At 51.7% G+C, this 19,236-nt stretch overlaps 1 protein-coding gene across 3 annotated transcripts; it reads left to right on the forward strand.

Annotated features, from left to right (window-relative positions):
* Positions 1-4: 4 nt before the first annotated feature.
* Positions 5-18,727, forward strand: SLC26A11 (solute carrier family 26 member 11). 3 transcript variants are annotated; one of them, XM_027080928.1, is made up of 17 exons: positions 5-83; positions 1,182-1,396; positions 1,957-2,149; positions 2,550-2,635; positions 4,832-4,911; positions 6,000-6,142; positions 10,533-10,708; positions 11,149-11,221; positions 12,912-12,962; positions 14,073-14,133; positions 14,549-14,604; positions 14,799-14,939; positions 15,558-15,685; positions 16,015-16,114; positions 16,568-16,701; positions 17,036-17,108; positions 17,899-18,727. In XM_027080928.1, exons 2-17 carry the CDS (start codon positions 1,184-1,186, stop codon positions 17,988-17,990), a joined length of 1,800 nt encoding a protein of 599 aa, XP_026936729.1. In that variant the 5' UTR covers positions 5-83; positions 1,182-1,183; the 3' UTR covers positions 17,991-18,727. The 3 variants fall into 3 exon arrangements, with proteins under 3 accessions (XP_026936729.1, XP_026936731.1, XP_026936732.1); XM_027080930.1 differs by lacking the exon at positions 5-83 and adding an exon at positions 291-702; XM_027080931.1 differs by lacking the exons at positions 5-83; positions 1,957-2,149 and having other exon boundaries at positions 1,261-1,396; positions 2,524-2,635.
* The last annotated feature ends 509 nt before the right edge of the window (positions 18,728-19,236 follow it).

Genomic DNA, 19,236 nt, shown 5'->3' on the forward strand with positions numbered 1-19,236 from the left:
GCTCCGGCTCCCGCTCCCCCAACCTCTGCGGTTTCTGCAGACCAGCTGCGGAGACGACGGGAGACCCCGAGCTGTGGCGTCCGGTGAGTGCGTGGCTGACGGCGGCGGGGCCCGGGGCCGGGCGCTCGAGTTGCCAGGGCACTGGCCGGGGTCGCTGGTGGGCGGCCGACGTGGGGGGGCGGCAAGTGGTCCGCGGGTACGGGCGCGTCCCGCGGGGACCCCGCTCCCCACCCACCTCATCCCCACCCACCTCATCCCCACCCAGGTCCCCGCCATCCTCCGCCTTGCTGAGGCCGGCAGGCCACGGACCGGCAGACGGTGTGGGTCCCCCCCTTAGACCCCAGTGTCTGGGGCAAGCGGCTTCGGGGGTGGGGGGCCGGTTCTGTCCAGAGCGGCCCCACCGGGGCTGGGGGTGGTTTGGGACAGGCTCTGCGCGCCAGGAGCACCAGGACCCTAGAGGATGCGCGCCGTGAATTACCGGGGGGAGCCTCTGACGTTCTTTCAGAACAAACTAGAATACCTAAGGCTCCTCTAAGGATGTAGACGCCACAGGTGGGGGTTGGGGTGATGCGCAGCTTCAGGATGGGAGCCCTCCCACCACCGCAGCGCCGCAGTCTGCCGTAGTGGGTGGAGCCTGCTATGCTGCGCACTTGGAAAACCTCAGGGCCTCCAGTCACCCCACCCACTCATCGCCAGCCACATGTGGGTATCTCCGTGGGCCTGCTTTTCTCTGCACTGCTCCCCGTTAAATTTCCTGGGGGAGGGGGAATAAAAAAAGGAAACAAATTCTCCTGGGAGGAGAAACCTTGAGTCTAATTAGTGATTAGTGTTTGAACTTCTCAGTGAGAAATCATTTATTTTTTCTGGCCAGAGTGGATGGAGGAAGAGAAGGCACCTAGGGTCTGGGCAGGTGGGGTTAAGGGAGAGCAGTCGGTGGCGGGGGGGCACTCCACCTTTGGTTGACGCCTTCTCTGCACAGGCTGTTGGCTTCCTGACTCAGATCAGCAAGGTGAGGGGAGATTTAACGCATCTAGCTCCACCCCCCTGGGTGAGAGGAGGCCGATTGCGCATCTCCTGATGTTTCTGGACCTCACCCTCACTCTCACCCTGTTGCTGGGTTTTCTGAAGCCCAGGCCCTGACTGCTGGTCTGTGTCCCCCCGCCCCCCCCCACTCTTCCTAGACATGTCATCTACTATGAAGCCGCCCAAGGGCTTTGCCCCGATGTCCTGCTGCTGGTCCACTGCGACCATGCAGAAGAGGCTGCCTTTCCTGGCCTGGCTGCCTGACTACACCTGGCACGCGCTGAAGATGGACTTCATCGCTGGGATCTCAGTTGGGCTCACAGTCATTCCCCAGGCGCTGGCCTATGCCGAGGTGGCTGGACTCCCTCCCCAGGTGAGATGTGTGCCCTTGCTGCCCACCACATCCCTTCCCCTTAGCCTGACCCCACTCCAGGCCTTAGTGCTCACCCAGGAGCAGAGTAGAAATGCATGCATAGTATTCCCTCCAGACAAGGGGGCACCCTGGGCTCCAGTCCCATGGGGCCCAAGAAGCCTTAGTTTACAACCTAGAGCATGTGACTGCCTTTGGGCAGACGCGTGCTCCTGTAACCCCTCTTGTCATGCTTGTCACACACAGGCACCAAGCTAGTTCTGGATTGCCTGATGAGGCCAGTGGGATGACTCACTCTGGCTTTAAGAATGCTTTCTCAGAATCACAGGCTCAGACATAAGGACACGAGGCCCCAGTTGGGTGTGGGTAGGAAAGAGGCCCCGTAGTCACTGTAGGTCCACAACCTTGGGTAACAGGGTGATCAGTGCACCCTGCCTGTATGTGCTGCTGTGCCCAGAATACACAATGGACCACACAGATCCCTGTGCTTAACCAGCTACACCAGGGACCCTGTGCGGGTGCCGTGTACCTCCTGGATATTCATTGCTCTCTCTGCCCAACAGTACGGCCTCTACTCTGCCTTCATGGGGTGCTTCGTATATTTTTTTCTGGGTACCTCCCGAGATGTGACTCTGGGCCCCACGGCCATCATGTCCCTCCTGGTCTCCTTCTACACCTTCCGCGAGCCTGCCTATGCTGTGCTGCTGGCCTTTCTGTCGGGCTGCATCCAATTAGGCATGGGGTTCCTGCGCTTGGGTAAGACACTCAGACCTTCCTGTCATGGGGATGGGGGGTTGCAGCTCTGCTCTTCCTGGGGTACCAAGGCACCTCCTTCTGGGGATGCCCTGCCTTCAGCATTTCTTTCTTTGCATTCCAAGGGCTATCCGTGTGTGTGTGTGTGTGTGTGTGTGTGTGTGTGTGTGTGTGTGTGTGTGTGTCAAGAAGGGTGGCTCTCAGCTCTCTACTGTGCTCAGAGGCCAGGACACTTGGAGAAGTGCCCAGGGCCTCAGTCCCTAGTCTCTTTCCTGCTCTCCAAACCAGCCCAAACAGGGTATGCCACTAGTCTTTAGACCCAGTCCCACCCATACCACCTCTCCCAGCCCACACTGACCCAGTGGGGCTGGGACCAGCTTGGTGTTCCCTCTTGGCTGTCCAGGGTTCCTGCTGGACTTCATCTCCTGTCCCGTCATTAAAGGTTTCACCTCGGCTGCCGCCATCATCATCGGCTTCGGGCAGATTAAGGTAGGCACCCTAGTTGGTCCTGGGGCATCTGCTGGCTAGCAGGACCAAGGCCAGGTCCTGATATGTGTGGGTCAAACTCTTGCTATTTTGGGGCTCAGAGCCTGTCGTGCTGGCATGAGTCTCCATTAATAAAATCATCCTTGGGCTTCCCTGGTGGCGCAGTGGTTGAGAGTCCGCCTGCCGATGCAGGGGACACGGGTTCGTGCCCTGGTCTGGGAAGATCCCATATGCCGCGGAGCGGCTGGGCCCGTGAGCCATGGCTGCTGAGCCTGCACGTCCGGAGCCTGTGCTCTGCAACGGGAGAGGCCACAACAGTGAGAGGCCCACGTACCACATAAGTAAAATAAAATGATCCTTTGGGGGAGATATTGAGTGATGGCCAAGTTCTACAACAGGTAATTTGGGGGACCAGTAATGACAGTCCCCGCTCTTGCTGGAGTTTTCATGCCTGAGTGCTTGGTTCACCTCACAGAGTTCTGCCCCTACTGCATATTGAACCATTGGGCCTTTACAAGTCACGAGTGTACTGCCAAAATTCCGAGAAGCAAATTGCTCCCTAAGCTAATTTAGCTAGGTGATTTCACTTTTATGTCTTTCTTTTCGAATTTTTTGTTTAATGTTTTTCAAATATCGTGCTTTTTTATGTTTCTGTTTAAACACAAATGAGAAGTATTGGAATCAGTGATCATTGGTTATCTGAGGATATCATTTACTCTCCTTCCATTGGGTTCTGTGTACCTAGAAGGCAGGCACTGTTTTACTTCCAACGTGGCCGCCTGGAGCTGTGCTTGGGTGTGCAGAATGAAACTGAGCTGAATCGTACAGATTGAGGGAGGGACACACACACACACACACACACACACACACACACACACACACACACACACACCCACACACACACGCCTCTCCACGGTGTGGTTCCCACTGTCAGGCTCTGCTTCACTCTAGTCCGTGACAGTCTTCGCGGATGGAGGCCGAATGAGAAAGTAAGAACGTGAAGCCCAAGAGGGTACGTGTGAGAGAGAATAAAGTAGTTGACACGTCACTGGGTGCTGGGTTAAGCTCTCCCTATGTTTAGTTCTCAGAAGTCCTCTCGGAGGTAGGCATTACTATCTCCACTTACAGAGGAGGAGACAGACTAGAACAGTGCGTAATTCGAACTATAGATTATGTACACACATATGTCAGGGTGAGCTTGGCAAGTGCTGTTTCGTGGGATGTTCTGTCCTTTATTCTGGAAACATTATCTTTCATTTTTAGTGTCAAGAATGTTCTTTTTTCGTAACACAGTGAGAGAGTAGCTTCTTTATGCATTCGTGTTTGGCACCCTTAGGTCCCTGTCTTCAAAACCTTGACTAGGTCATGACAGTCATCTGAGAGCCTCTAGGCTTGGGGTGGGGGTCCTCTTGACCTGCCCACGCAGGAGTCCCTGCCCAGGACAGAAGCCGCTGTCCGTGTCTGCCCTTCCCCTTCGGGGGCTGTGTACACAGTGGGTTTTGGGGTCCTTGGAGCCTGATTGCCTTGCGTGTCTGGGCCTCGACCTCCCCTTCTGATCCCAACCAGATAACTGAAGTACAGAGTGGCGCCCCTTCTCCCACCTGAGGACCCCCGACCTGGCGGGGTCCCCTCAGCGCTCCTCCCTGGAGGACCTCGGCGCCCCCTCGACCCCCGCCCTTGCAGGTCTGCCCGTCTCACGGCGAGACACTCGCTTCTGACAGGGGGCGGTCCCCGATGGGCGGTCCTCCGAGTGACGGACGCGGCCTCCAGCCAATGGCGGTGGGGTCTGTGCTGTGAAGGGCGGGCCGCTGAGTGATGGACGGGGCCGCGAACAGATGGCAGACGGGCCTGAGGGGGTGGGCCGGGCCCCGGGCCAGGGAGCGGTTGAACCAGTCTCCTTGGTTTGAGGTCGCTCAAATTACTTTGAGTAACTTGCAACGACTTGCGACAACAGGAACTTTGTGAAATACCGTCAGCACCCCCACTTCCCCCCGAAAGGGATAACTTTGATCTCCTCCCTTTGGGGACTTTGGGAATGGACAGATAGGCCCGGGAGAGCCAGGAGATGTTTTCCCCCGGGAAGGGCCCTTGGAGGGGTAGGGGGTTCCAGGTTTGGAACAGTATTGAGATGCTGCAAGGGTTGGGTTTCAGGCCTTTATATTGCAGAAGGCTGTCTAATCAGAAGCTCTTGTTTGACAGAACCTGCTGGGACTGCAGCACATCTCCAGGCAGTTTTTTCTGCAAGTGTATTACACTTTCCACAACATCGGAGAGACCAGGTACTGGTTGGCTGTGTTTCTCCCCCCGCCCCCATAAGTAAGCTCTTCCTTCTAGATCCCTCTCCCAGTTCCCTCCCCATTTCCACTCCCAGGTGGCATTTATTCCAATCCTCTGGGATCTTGCTGCTCAAACAGGGGTCCCGCGAGCAGCACCATCAGCATCACCTGGGAGCTGGTTAGAAGCACAGTCTGGCCGGCCCAGGCCTGCTGACTCAGTCGGCTTAACAAGAGGCCCACGTGGCTCATTGAAGCTTGAGAAGCTCTGCTCTGGTCAGTCCAGTGCACCAGTCAGCGTGACCCCATGCAGGGCTTTCTCCCGTGGTCGAAGTGAGAAGAGACCATATGAAGGAAGGGCAGGTGGTCTCTCGTTCAAGGAGTTCATAGTTCAGTGAGCAAGAGAACCACAGGGCAAGGGAAGGCAGAGGCCAACAGACATGCAGGTGCCAGGGGACGGGTGGCAGGTGGAGAGAGTTCCTACAGCAAGCACATCACTCAGATGGAGGGGTTTCTCTCAGAGCAAGCAGATTAAAGGGACAAATAGGAGATGCAGCTCGATGAGCCCAGCTGGAGGCCAGAACACCTCTCTGGCTGGAGGGGCAAGAGGAAGAAGTGACCTGGGGGGAGCTGTACGGGGAGCTTCCTGAAGGGAGTGGAGGAGACCCTGTGACCATCCTCTCCTCCCCTTCTGATCTGCTGCTGAGGTTTCCTGGCCCATAAGATGCACCTGGTTGGGGTCAGCCACATGGAGGGCAGTGGAGATGGAGATGGACTGGTCAGAGAGCATCATAGGCAGTCAGGAGTGAATCTCCCGGAACTGATGAGACACGTGTAGCCCAGAGAGCTATGTGACTAAAAACGTGAGTTGGTAGCGCGCCTATGGCTACCACTGTGATCTGGGCTTCAGCTCCCAGGGCCTGTGTACCTACTAAGTTTCGAATAAAGTTTTGAAATGGAACAGGGACAGAGGTTACTTAGGAAAAAACAAAAAGAGCATTTGAGAGAGAAAGTTTTCCAGCAGAAGCAGCAACCAAAGGCCAGAAGGCCTGTGCTATCAGCAGGTTTGGGCGGTGACTGGTGTCTGTCTGCAGGGTGGGCGATGCAGTGCTGGGACTGGTCTGCATGGTGCTGCTTCTCGTGCTAAAGCTGATGCGGGACCACGTGCCTCCGGTCCATCCCGAGATGCCCACTGGCGTGCGGCTCAGCCATGGGTTGGTTTGGACTGCCACCACAGGTGAGGGGGCCTTCTGGCTGAGGGACCATTTCCAGATTTGTCCTGCACAACCTGGTCTCACATTGTAGTCACCCCAGGAACCCGAATTCCACCCCTAGAGAACTTCACATCACTCGCTAAGTGGTTCTGATATGCATCCAGGGCTGAGAACTCTGTTTAACGGCAGAAGTTCTCAGCTAGGGATGATTTTGCTCCCCCCCGCCCCTGGGGGACATTTGGCAATGTTCAGAGACATTTTTGGTTGACACTACTGGGCAAGACTGTTTCTGGCTTCTGATGGGTGGAGGCCAGGGATTTTACTAAACATCCTGCAATGTACAGTCTCCCACGGCAAAAAAACTGATCTGGCCCAAGGTGTCAGCAGTGCTAAGGTCGAGAAACTCTGGCAGGTCTCTGGGGGAGAAAACAAGTTCCACTGAGACAGACTGGTCCTGTTTTAATTGTGCAGCTGCAAAGGGTAAACATTTTGCTTCAGGCCTGGAATCAGCAGGTTGAGTTGCAGTTAACCAGAGGATCTGTAAAGAAAGGCTGAAGTAAAAGGCGGCAAGATGAGGAGAGTTAGTGGGACCATTGGCTGGTTGAAGGGCCATCTCGGGGTGGCGGTGGGGATGGACATCTCTCCACTGAGCTGCCAGTAGGTGACACAGAGAGAATGGCAGGTACAGCAAAGCAAGGAAGCATTGATACCTACTGGCCTTTCCAGAGCTGAGGGGAATGGAAATCATCCCGCTTGGCCCTACTCCTCCGCGGCCATGAAATCCAGCCAGTTGTGGGAGGGAGGGGGTGACTAGATTTCAGCCCTTGAGTCACTTCCAGCTTCTCCGGCTGGTCCCCAGTCCCAAGAGTCACTCACCAGACGCCATTCTGCAGCCGGGAGGCCATGGGTAAACGCTGAGCGCTTGGGAGGGTGGAAGAGCACTGGGTTTATGGTGAAACTACTGGTTTCAAGTCCTAGTTTAGCCACTTACCTGGCACTTGCATGAGTCACTTGTCAAAATTTTATGAGCTTTAGTATAGTCATCTGTAAAATAGTGAAAACAGGCTCTGTTGCCTAAAACTTAATACTCGAAGTGTGGCCTCTGACCAGCAGCACAGGCATCCCCTGGGAGCTTGTTGGAAATGCAGGTTCTCAGGCCCACCCAGACCTCTGACGCAGAATCTGCACGTTAACATGCTTGTCAGGTGACTTGTAGGCACACTGAGGTCTGAGAAATGCTGCTCCAAAACCCTGTAGGCTTCTCATGGACTACTGTCTTCTTTCTCTCCAGGATATGTGGTGTGTCCTTAGGAAACTAGTTACTGAGCTCCCAACTATGTTTATTAAAAAGTCATCGTTTCAGCTTGTATTTTAGCTGAGTGAGGACAGGTTAATCTATAGTAGTACCTTGTGTTTGTTTAGCAATTTGTAGAGAATTTGTTTAGCCCCAGAACACTCTTGTGGGGTAGGTGGAACAGTTGTAATTTCTCCCCTTTTGCAAATGAAAAAGTAGAGACTTGCAGAAATTGAATGAGCTGTGATCTGACATACAGTGATGGATGACTTATAAAGCATTTTACAAACATCACTTCTTTTGATTCTCATAGCAGCCTTGAGGATGGGATATTATTTTCCCTGTGTTGCCAGTGAGGAAAATGAGGCTCTGAAAGGTAAAACAGACAAACCAAATAAGACTTCTCAAGGTCACATAGCTAGGAGCAGGCAGAGTGAGGACTTGCTCCCAGGTCACTTGCCCTTTTTCTTGATCAATTGATCTAGAGGTGTATCGATTTTATTTATCTCACAGAACCAGCTTTTGATTGCATTGATCTCTCTATTGCTTTTGTTTTCTCGTTAGTAGATTTTGATCTGATCCTTATTATTTCCTTGCATTGGCTACTTTTGAATTTAGGTTTCTTTTTCAAATTTTTAAGGCAGAAGCTGAGGTCTTTGAGACCTTCCTTTTCCAATATAGTGATTAGGGTCATAAATTTCCTACTCAGCACTGCTTTAGCTGCATCCCACAATTTTGATAGGTTGTGTTTTCATTTTCACTTCGTTCTAAATAGTTTCTAATTTCCATTTTTACTTCTCTTTTGAATTGTGGATTATTTACCCTTTGGACCAGGAGCCTTTTAGGAATTAGTTTCCAAATATTTGGGGATTTTTTTAATTAGTATTTTGCTACTGATTTCTAACGTAATCCCATTACTGTCAGAGAACAAACGTTGTATGTACGTACATGTGTAGAATTATAATTTTCTCTGGAAATGACCCCCTTTATCCTGGTAACATTCTTTGCTCTGAGCTCTACTTTCATGTAGAGTTGTTCCAGATTTCTTTTGGTTAGTATTAGCATATGTTTTCCCATCCTTTTACTTTGAACCTATTTAACTTATTTGTGTCTTTATGTTTAAAAAGTGTGTTTTTTGTAGGAAACATATAGACGGGTTTTGTTTTTTAATACAATCTGATCTCTGCCTTTTCATTGGGGGGTGGGGTAATGTTTACATTCCATGTGATGATTGATGTATCTAGCTTTAGATCTACCATATTGCTCTTTGTTTCCTATTGTCTCATTTCTTCTTTGTTCCCTTTTCCCTCTCTTTCTACCATGTTTTGGATTATTTTTCCATGATTCCTTTTTTATTCCCTTTATTGGCTTATTGGCTATAACTGCTGTGTGTGTTTTTGTTTTTGCTTGTTTGTTTTTGGTGGTTGCTTTAGGGTTTATCATATACATCTGTATCTTAATACAGTATACTTTCCAACTTCACGTTGATATAAGAACCTTTTGACCAGATACATCCATTTCTCCTCTTCTAGCCTTTGTGCTATGGTTGTCATATATTTTTCTTCAACATGTGTTTTAAACCCCTCAGTCGTTATTATTGTTTCCACTTTAACTATGTAGTTACTTCTAAAGATGTACAAGTAATGAGAACAGAGTCTGTTATATCTTCCCACATTATACATCTTGCGCTTTTCGTTCCTTTGTGTAGATCCAGATTTCCATCTGTATCATTTTCCTTCTGCCTGGAGAGCCTTCTATATTGTTTCCTGTAGTGCAGGCCTGTTGGTGATGAATTCTTTCAACTTTTGTATGTCCAAAATAGTCAATGTTTTACTTTTCTTTTGGAGGGTAGCTTTGCTGGATATAGAATTCTAGACAGTTTTTTTCCTCCTCCACACTTTAAAAATGCTGTTCTCCTGTCTTCTGGCCTGCTTTGTTTCCTACAAGAAGTCTGCTGTCATTCTTATTTCATTCCTCTAGATATGACCTTTTTCTCTGGCTGCTTTTAAGACATTCTCTTGGGCTTCCCTGGTGGCGCAGTGGTTGAGAATCTGCCTGCCAGTGCAGGGGACACGGGTTTGAGCCCTGGTCTGGGAAGATCCCACGTGCTGCAGAGCAACTAAGCCCGTGCGCCACAGCTACTGAGCCTGAGCATCTGGAGCCTGTGCTCCGCAACAGGAGAGGCCGCGACAGTGAGAGGCCCGTGCACCGCAATGAAGAGAGGCCCCTGCTCGCCGCAGAGAAAGCCCACGCACAGAAATGAAGACCCAACACAGCCAAAAAAAAAAATTCTCTTTATCATTGGCTTTAGGCAATTTGATTATGATGTGTCTTGTTGTAGTTTCTTTTTTTTTTTTTCCCATGTGTCTTGTCCTTGGAATTCACTGAGCTTCTTGGTTATGCAGGTTTGCAGTTTTTATCAAATTTGGAAAAATACTCAGTCATTGTTTCTTCAAATCCTTGTGCTGTCTCCCCATGCCACTCCATGGTCTTTCTTTGTGGACTCTGACACATACTAGGTTACTTGAAATTGTTCCACAGCTACTGATGCTTTGTACAGTTTTTCAATTTTTCTTTTCTTCTGTGTGTTTCATTTTGAGGAGATTCTATTGCTACATCTTCAGTTTCACTAGTCTTTTTCCTGTAATATCTAATCTGTCTTTAATCCATTCAGTGTATATTTTGCCTCAGATGTTACGGTTTTCATTTCTAGAAGGTCAATTTGGGAGATATTTGGGTATATATACACAGGCACCGTTGTTCCATATGTTTTGTCCAGTTTTTAGTTGTTTTAGGCAGCAGAGTAAACCTGCTCTGTTTCTCCGTCTTCAAAGGGGCATCACCTTGGGAGATCTGATCTCAAAGTCTTTCCAGCTCTGCCTTTGACCATGCAGTCACTGGTGACCAGTAGATGATATGCGTGCTGGCCCTGTGTGTCACCACTCCTCTGTTTCCCCATTGTGCGTTTTTCATGGTGTCATGTGTTCATGCCTGCCATACGGTTGCTTGTATCCATGCTGTTTCCCAGGCTGGGGTGGGGTTTTCCACCTCCTGAGGTGTATTTGCCCCAGTTACCCAGATGATCCAGGTTTCACTGACAGTCTCTCCCCCTGTCCTAGCTCGCAACGCCCTGGTGGTCTCCTTTGCTGCCCTGGTCGCATACTCCTTCCAGGTGACGGGATACCAGCCTTTTGTTCTAACTGGGAAGACACCCGAGGGGCTCCCTGATGCCCACATCCCTCCCTTCTCAGTGACCACTGCCAACGGGACGATCTCCTTCACCGAGATGGTACAGGTGGGTAGAGACAGGGAGCCAGGCCGGCTTGGCTGAGGCCGCAGCAGCCCCTGGGCCTGGTTCTATCTCCTAATGCATCCGCTTAGTGATGCGCAGCTCTGAACTCAGCTAGGACTGCTGTTCTCAGGAAGGGGCATCTCTGGTGCAGGGACAGGTAGGAACGAGTTCCAGATTGGGCACAACCTCAAAGGGCACCACATTTATTTTTCTACCTTGAGCCAGGGGTGCCCCTGCCACCGTGGCGCTGGCGGGGCAGGACTCTGTCGTGTTCTGCTGTGTGTCGTGCTTCTTGCAGTGTGAGCTCAGAGCCCTGCAGCTGAAGTATGTTTGCTTCTGTCAGACGTGGGCGAGCCAGTGCCTACCTTATCAGGTCACTGACTGGTCAGGCCTCTTCTGTCCTTCCCCAGAGGGTCACTCACCATCCCTCTCTCCTCTCTCAGGGCATGGGGGCCGGGCTGGCCGTGGTGCCCCTGATGGGTCTCCTGGAGAGCATCGCAGTGGCCAAATCCTTTGGTAAGATGCTCACCACCCACGCCCTCCCTGGCACCTCAGCCTGGAGCCCAGCCTGCCTTGCTTGCCTGCTCTTCTGCTTGCTTTTTATCTGCTTTGATTTTTAAAACTTTGAATTTTTATCTGAGTAATACATGCTTTTTTAAAAGTATATTTTTTAAGTATTATCTTTGTTTTTAATATAACTTATTGAATTGACAGTTTTCATTTAATTGGTAATAATAGCTGTATTTGATACCCTGTTAGCAAAATTCCTAAAAATTTGACAAGGTGCCCTTTCCGAGTGTCTGAGCACACCTGGCCTGTCCCCTCCTGACCCCTGGAGAGGCTGGGAAGCGTTAATCTACTTATATGTTTGCTGCTCAATACTGATTCCCTCTGCCTGAGCTGAGGCTGCCAGACCTTTCATGTGTCCCTGCTTCTGTCTTAGGTCCCTGGACTTTTGTTCTGTGTTGTCCATGAGGATGATGTGTTTCTTCTGTTCTATAAGAGGGTTAAGTCCTTTGTTTGGATCTAATTTTACTCTAAAGGTTAAAATTCAGATATATGACATGTATGTTACTATGACTACCTAACTTGTGTTCACTGCCCAGCCCAGGTTGTGCCAGGATTATGTTTCCTTCCTTGAAGTTCCAGCATCTGGATCCTTAGACCATTCCAAGGAGACTATAAACCAGTGTTCATTCTAAAGGGTTTTCCTTTCCAAACGCCAGCAGTTGCTCAAGACCACGCTGCATTTCAGTTTGCGACCTGTTCAGCTCACATCTTTTTTGTTCAGTTTTTATTTTTCTGATCCTTTTTTTTTTTTTAATTTGGAGGGGCATATCTCAGAATCTGCATGTGACAGATTTTACTCATCTTGTCTATTACTTAGAAAACTCTCTGTTTTCTTTTGAAGTCAGCTGACTTCCTGTGCTCATTTGTAAAGCTTGTCTTGCTTTTAAATCAAGGCTTAGTAAACCACAGCCTGCTGCCCATCACCTGCGAATGGCTTTTGCATTTTTAAATGTTTAAAAAAAATCTAAAGAAGATTTGGATTTGATGACACGTGAAAAGTATATGAAATTTGAATTTCAGTTCACAAGTAAGGTTTTATTGGAAGATGATCTCTTGTTCACTTGTTTCGTGTTGTATGGCTGCTTTGTGCTATAATGGGGAGCTGAGCAGTTGTGACAGAGGGTGTGACCCTCAAAACCTAAAATATTGACGGTCTGGCCCTTTACAGAAAGTTTACCAACCACTGTCTTAAAATTCATGCCGCTCCATAGTTTCTCCCTAAATCTTCCTGCTCATGTCTCTGGGCCTCATCTGAGACTTTCTAGTCATCTTGACTTGCCACCAGAGAGCTTTTTAGTTTAAAACATCTTTCCCTTATTATAAAAGCAATACATGTTTGTTGCACAAGATATTGAAAGTTCAGAAATGAATTAAAAAAATGAATCACTTGTAATGTCCTTCACTACCTTAATTAACTGCTAACATTTCACTGTACATCTACTTTTTTTTTTGTAAACACTCAAAGATGTGTGTACATTTGCATATATGTATATATTTTATCTGTGTTTATACCTTCTATTTACAAACATAGACAATGCTGTAGGGAGAAATTGGTAGCTTGTTTTATCATTTCATAGACAGTTTCCTGATGATATGTAACTAGTGACAGTGTTTTTATTGTCTGTTCTCTTTATAGCTTCTCAAAATAATTACCGTATTGACGCCAACCAGGAGCTGCTGGCCATCGGTAAGACTCCAGTGGCGGGTGGCTCTCGGGGTCTGGGTGGTGGAGGTGCTGACACACAGGGTGCAGAGCTGGCCCGAGTGGGGCCCGTTCTCCTATCTCAGGTCGTTCAGTTTAATCCCTAGGAGTAGGGCGCCAACATCTAGTGTCTGACTGAGGCTCACTGAGCACCTGCTGTGTACCAGACCCTGAGGGCTGTGGCCTGTTCTGTGCCTGGGAACGCCTGGAATGTTCCACCTGGGCTGGGGGTGGGGGCTTCCAGGGCGAGGGTCAGGTTGCTGAGGAATGTGGCCAGGTAGGATCTCAGGTGAGCCTGCTGATTGTGTGGGATCTTGGCTGCCTGTGCCTCGCCCTGTGCCTCCCTCCAGGAGGGGCAGGCGGATGAGTGAGGACTCAGATGGGCCCCAGGCTTCCTGACTGTGGAGCAGTGCATCCCAGGTGATACCTGAGCTGTCTCTAGAGCAGGCCTTGAACCTGTGACCAGTTGTGGGTTTGTGGAGCCAAGGAGACCATGGTGGTCTTTGTGAAGGCCCCTGGGTGAGGTGGGTGCTGACGAGCTGATGGTGATGAACTTGGGCTAGTTATCTCCATTCTGAGGTCCCAGCCAGGTTCCGGGCATGGCTGTGTCCAGTACAGCTTAATCAGAGGCACACAGGGAAGGCAGCTTACTGGCCATGACCTTCTCCCATTCACCTTGGCTAGTCATCTCATGGAATTGTGGGTTTGAAGGAACTCAGAGTAGCAGGGATGCCGGCAGGCGTACTGGGCACTTCAGGCCTTACTTGCCTTACTCAGCCGTCCCCCTTTCTGGGCAGGAGGGATTCCTCATTCTTTTATACATGGGAAAAGGCATATTTTACACAGGCAGGGCTGGGGTCAGAACTGCTTCATAGCTAGAATTAATCTCGGCGTACTTGGCAAAGATCATGATTTGACCTTCCTAGATCTAGGGAGAGAGAACCAGATATAGGATGCCCCACTGGGTAGTTCCTCTCACCTTCTGTCTTCCTGTTTCCTTTCTGGTTTTTATCTCCTTTCTCCTCCTCTCCTTTTTCTCTCTATTTTATGCTGCTTCTCGTCCTGGATGAGCTTTTTCCTTCCGTTTCTCCACAGGCCTGACGAACATCCTGGGCTCCCTCTTCTCCTCCTACCCGGTCACGGGCAGCTTTGGCCGGTGAGTGACCACGTTCCCCCTTCCCTGTGTCTCCAGGGAGGTCCCCGCCCAGGTCAGAGGGTCCTTGTCTAGCTTGAAGAACCAGATTCCCCCTCCTGGGCCCTTGCCCATGTCCTGAGGCCGTTTTCACTTTTCTCCACATTGGTCCTCTCTCCCTTGGTCAGCTGTGACGGTGTTTATGGGGAGACAAGAGGGGGCTCCCTTTGCTTCCCTCACCATCTTAGCTGGTTTTCTTTACCCCGATACACGGTGCTGCAGTTTAACGTTAAAAAGATCCCCGTGCATGGAAATGCTCCCAGCATCTTGGTGCTGGAGTTAATTCCTGAAAGATAGTGGAGGTGGGAGGGATTGTGGCTCCTCGCCTCCCCTGCTCTCCCAGCCCGACAGCCACTAATGGGTCTCTGTTGCCTTCCAGGACGGCTGTGAATGCTCAGTCAGGGGTGTGCACCCCAGCAGGGGGCCTGATGACGGGTGAGCACCCCTTGCACAGACACTGTGTTCCCCGTGTCCGCCGCAGTGAGATAGGAGGAAAGGAGTGGAGGGAGCCCAGGGTGTGGGTGCCGTCGGCTCTGGTGCCTGGCTGTGTGCCCCAGAGCAGGGACTCCTTGCTGGGTGGGAGTTGGGGCGGCAGGGCCATGAGGTCACAGCACCCCACGCCCCTGCAGGAGCCCTGGTGCTGCTGTCACTCGACTACCTGACCTCACTCTTCTACTACATCCCCAAGTCTGCCCTGGCTGCTGTCATTATCATGGCCGTGGTCCCCCTGTTCGACACCAAGATCGTGGGGACGCTCTGGCGAGTGAAAAGTATGTATCTCCTGTCCGTCGGCACCAAGGTTATCGATGATCCTCTGTCTGCCATTGGCTGCTGCCCAGGCTGGCCCAGCTGGGGGAGAGATGGGGGCTTTGGGGTGACCAGCAGGGTTCGTGTCATAGCCTCCCTTTCTCCACTGGTCATAGCAGCTCAAGGTTCTCCGGAACCTGCAATTCCTTTACCGTAACAAGTTTTTGTTCTCTTTTGTTTTTCAAAGCAGTTAAGGGATTTATGTGGCTTCTACATCTAAGAGAAGTCTCGGTGCCTCCCTGGTCCTCATATCCCTTTTTCCTTGGTCCCCTGAGAAGTGCCCACTGGGACCTCTCCCCAGGGGCAGGGGACCAGGCCGACCAGGCAGGTCTTAAGGGCCCCTCGCCCAGGTAGGGAGGGATTTCTTGCCTCTGACACATCCTTGAGGTGGCATGGCCTGTCAGAAGCATCAGCCCCCAAGTCTCTGGATGGGGGTCCCCCGGGAGCTGTTTGGGGTCCATGACACCTTCACTCATTATGAGGAAAGCCACGCACGAGGTGTCTCTTGTCAGGGGGCTCGGGTAGCTGGGAGCCAAGGTCGCTGAGGAGGGGCCATTCCTCAGCTGGACCTCCTCTTCCAGGGCTGGACTTGCTGCCCTTCTGCGTGACATTCCTGCTCTGCTTCTGGGAGGTCCAGTACGGCATCCTGGCAGGGACCCTGGTGTCTATGCTGGTTCTCCTGCACTCTGTGGCCAGACCCAAGATACAGGTAGCCCATCTGGTCCCCCTGAGGGGGACCTGCTGGCCTCAGGGGGCCCGGTGGGGTGAAGCATGCCATGGGCAGACCCTTTGACCCCACTGTCTTGCATTTTGAGTTCTTGGTGTGATTGTGGCCTGAGGCACTGCCAAGTGACCATTCACCTAGCGGATGGTTTGACTTTCCGGTCATAACCCCACAGTGCTGTCTTGCTGCGCGTGGGGCTGTGGCGCAGGTGGGGGTCCCGCCAGCTCTGCACCCTCCCGTCCACCCTAGGCCTGGAAGAGCTGCCCTGTTGAACTTGCCTCCAGGGCTCACTGGCTTCCCCACACTGTCCCCAGGTGTCAGAGGGCCCGATGCTGGTCCTGCAGCCGGCGAGTGGCCTGCACTTCCCTGCGATCGAAACCCTCCGGGAGGCGTTACTGAGCCGGGCTCTGGAAAGTACGTGGCCAGTTGGGCTGCGGTCACCCCCAGCTCCCCGCCACCCTCTCAGCAGGGGTTCCTGCTGGACCCCAAGACCCTGCTCTCGGCTGTCAGGAAGGAGCTTGCCTGTCCTTGGGCCCTGGGGGTCTCGGGAGTCTCAAGAGTGGCGTCCAGTGGACACCCTGCCCACCGTGTGTGCATGCAGCAAGGGTGGCAGTTTCCCAACATGTGTCCCTGAGGGCCCGCTCCTTCCAGGAGTTGGTATTTAGGGGAGAAAGGGGTCTGTTTGCCTGCCCTATGAAGGAAATGGTTGTTGCTGTCTCCAGACAGCTAACGTTTTGGGTCCTTGTCCTTTCCCCTTCCCGTCCCCACTGGGGAGGAGCTCTTGATGGCCTTGTTTGGCCCCATGCCCCTGGCCAGAGCCTTTTCTGGCAGCCTCTGCCTGGTGTGACCACTCCCCTGTCCCCCCAGCATCCCCGCCACGCTCTGCAGCCCTGGACTGCACCCACATCTGCAGCATTGACTACACGGTGGTGCTGGGGCTCGGGGAGCTCCTGGAGGACTTCCACAAGCGGGGCGCCACCCTCGCCCTTATTGGCCTGCAGGTGGGTGTCGGCATCTGCTCTCGAAGTAGCCTGTGAGGTCTGTGTTGTCACCATCCCCATGTCAAGGTGAGGATGCCAAGGCCCAGAGAAGCTGAGTGACTTGCCCAATGTCACACAGTGAGGAAGGCGGCTGGGCTCCATTTTTGTGGCATCTGGCTGCAGAGCTCTGCTTGTGTCCGTTACATCACGTGTTGTATTTGCAGAGCATTCATCTCTGTGTTCTTCAGAAGGTATTCACTTAAGAAGTGTTCCTCTTACAGAGATGTGAGTTAGCCTGTGACGTGGCTTGCTAGGGCAGGAGCATTCCCACCTGGAATCACCGTTTGTCCCACAGGTCCCCGTTCTCCGTGTCCTGCTGTCAGCTGACCTGAAGGGCGTCCTGTACTTCTGCACCCTGGAAGAAGCAGGTGGGTGTGGCCGGTCATCAGAGTGAGAGGCATGGCAGCCTGGCTGCCACACCCAACAGGGTCAGGACGGCAGGACAGAAACCCTGGGAGGTGGGAGGGTCAGTGCTCGAGTCCAAGAGTGGGGAGCACTCGGACGAGGGTGAGGCAGTGGACAGGTTGTCAGGGGGCCTTCCTGCTCTGGGGTTTTATGTTTTGGGACTGTATGTGAGTTTTTAATTGAGGCACAGTTCACATACAGTGAAATGCACAGATCCTAAATGTGAGTTTGAGTCCTGACACATGGATGCAATGGGCGTCCAGTCAGGATGTAGCTTTTCTCCATCGTTCCAGAAAGTTCCCTCTTGCTCCCTTCCAGTGGCCCCCACTAGGGGTAAGCACTGCTCTGATTTCTTCCACCATCGGTCAGTGTAGCCTGTTCCGGAACTTCATGTAGTGGGATCAAGAGGATTCTTTCTGTGTTCGGCTTCCTTGGCTCAACTTGGTGTCTGTGCGATTCGTCCATGTTGCTGCTAAAGCAGCCAGACGCTGATCCACAGGAACTGGATAAGCAGATTGGGCCCAGCCGCACCATGGAACCCGCGCAGCAGTGAGGAGGGTTATCGTGGCATGGAGAGTGGTGAGGTGCTGGTGGAGACTTAGGTGAAACCGGCCCAGGGCTGGAGATATTGGTCCAGGGACCTTAACTCCCCAGGCTTGAGGCCCCCAAAAGGCCAGCCTTTAATCCCATTCTGTGAACTGGCCTATCCTCACTTCACTTTTTTAGTGTTTGGAAACCTTGTGTTTTCTGCAGAGAAATACCTGAAGCAAGAACCAGGGACCCAGCCCTACAATGGCAGCGAAGACTCTGTTCCGGAACACAAGATCGCCCTGCTGAAGGCCTGATTGGGCTGCCGATGGGCGCCCGACATCAGAGGGTCTCACGGAAGGTTCTGGTCACTGTGATGCCGGATGCCGCCTTGCAGATGGATCTGAGAAACCTGAGTAGGTGTCCCAGAGGAGGGGGAGGGCAACTGCGTGGGGGTCCACAGGTGGGACTCATCCCTTCCTCTGAGATGATTGAAAAAGTACCTCCCTGCTCTTCCTGGTATGCGAACTCTTTTTTTAAAGAGTGATTTGGAGAACACTTTCTAGAATGGCAGACCACTTGAGAAAGGAAAGGGCAGGGATTTCAACCTGGTCTAGGAGAGGAGACCTCTCACCCCAGCTCCTTCCTAGATTTCAGGGGAAATGGGGAGGGCGGGCATCTCTCAGGTGGGTTCCCTTCTTGATGGCGGCGGCTGAGCTGTTGTTGGGAGGAAAACCAAGGTTTGCCAAATGACTTAAAGTGTCTATTAAAAATAACTTCGTTGTGTTTTCTAAATAAGTATAGCTTTGGTGTTTTTGTAAAAACCATAAATGCTTATTGTAAAAATTACAGGTAACCATCCCCCCCATCCACTTTGGTGATAGCTCCACACCTCCTCCCTCCAGTACACGTACATGTGTGTACGTTAGCATGTGGGTGTGTGTTTACAGTCATGTAAATGGGATCATTTCATCCATGGTGCTCTGTGACCCACATTTTCATGCGGTCATTGCTGTGAATTATTTGTTGTGATAATAAACAGAATACGTGAATATCAATGGCTACGTGGTATTTTATTCTGTATGCGTCATAATTTACTTAGCAAGCTCTCCATACAGGGACTTGCCTGTTTTAAATTTCACTTCCATCAATTTTTAGAGGTAAATCCTAGCTGAGGAAGGTTGTGCTCCTGGACTCTTTGAGAAAGAGCTCACCATGCAGATGGCCCTGGATGCGGTGCCATAGAGCCACCAGTGTTCTGCCCAAGCCACCCTGGCCAGTATCTGAGCAGAGCAAGGGTCCAAGCCTGCCCATAATACGTGAGTCTTTTCAGATTCCTTGTCCTCCATCTTCTGGTGTTTCTCCTTCCAGGACCCTGACCAGCCAGCTAAACGGTTCACCGCCAGCCCCAAGGCAGCCTTTCCTTACCTCAGACAGTTTCTCTTTTTCCACAAGGTGAGTGTGTCCTGAAGCTCTGCCCGCTGGGCCACACCTGGCCAGAGCTGTGATGGGAGTTGTGGTCCCTTTTTGGCCTGTGCCCACATTCTGAGCCCACCCATTCTG

Source organism: Aethalodelphis obliquidens, unplaced genomic scaffold, assembly GCF_003676395.1.
Source record: "Aethalodelphis obliquidens isolate GAN/ISIS:26980383/991018 unplaced genomic scaffold, ASM367639v1 scaffold44, whole genome shotgun sequence".
NCBI lineage: Eukaryota > Metazoa > Chordata > Mammalia > Artiodactyla > Delphinidae > Aethalodelphis > Aethalodelphis obliquidens.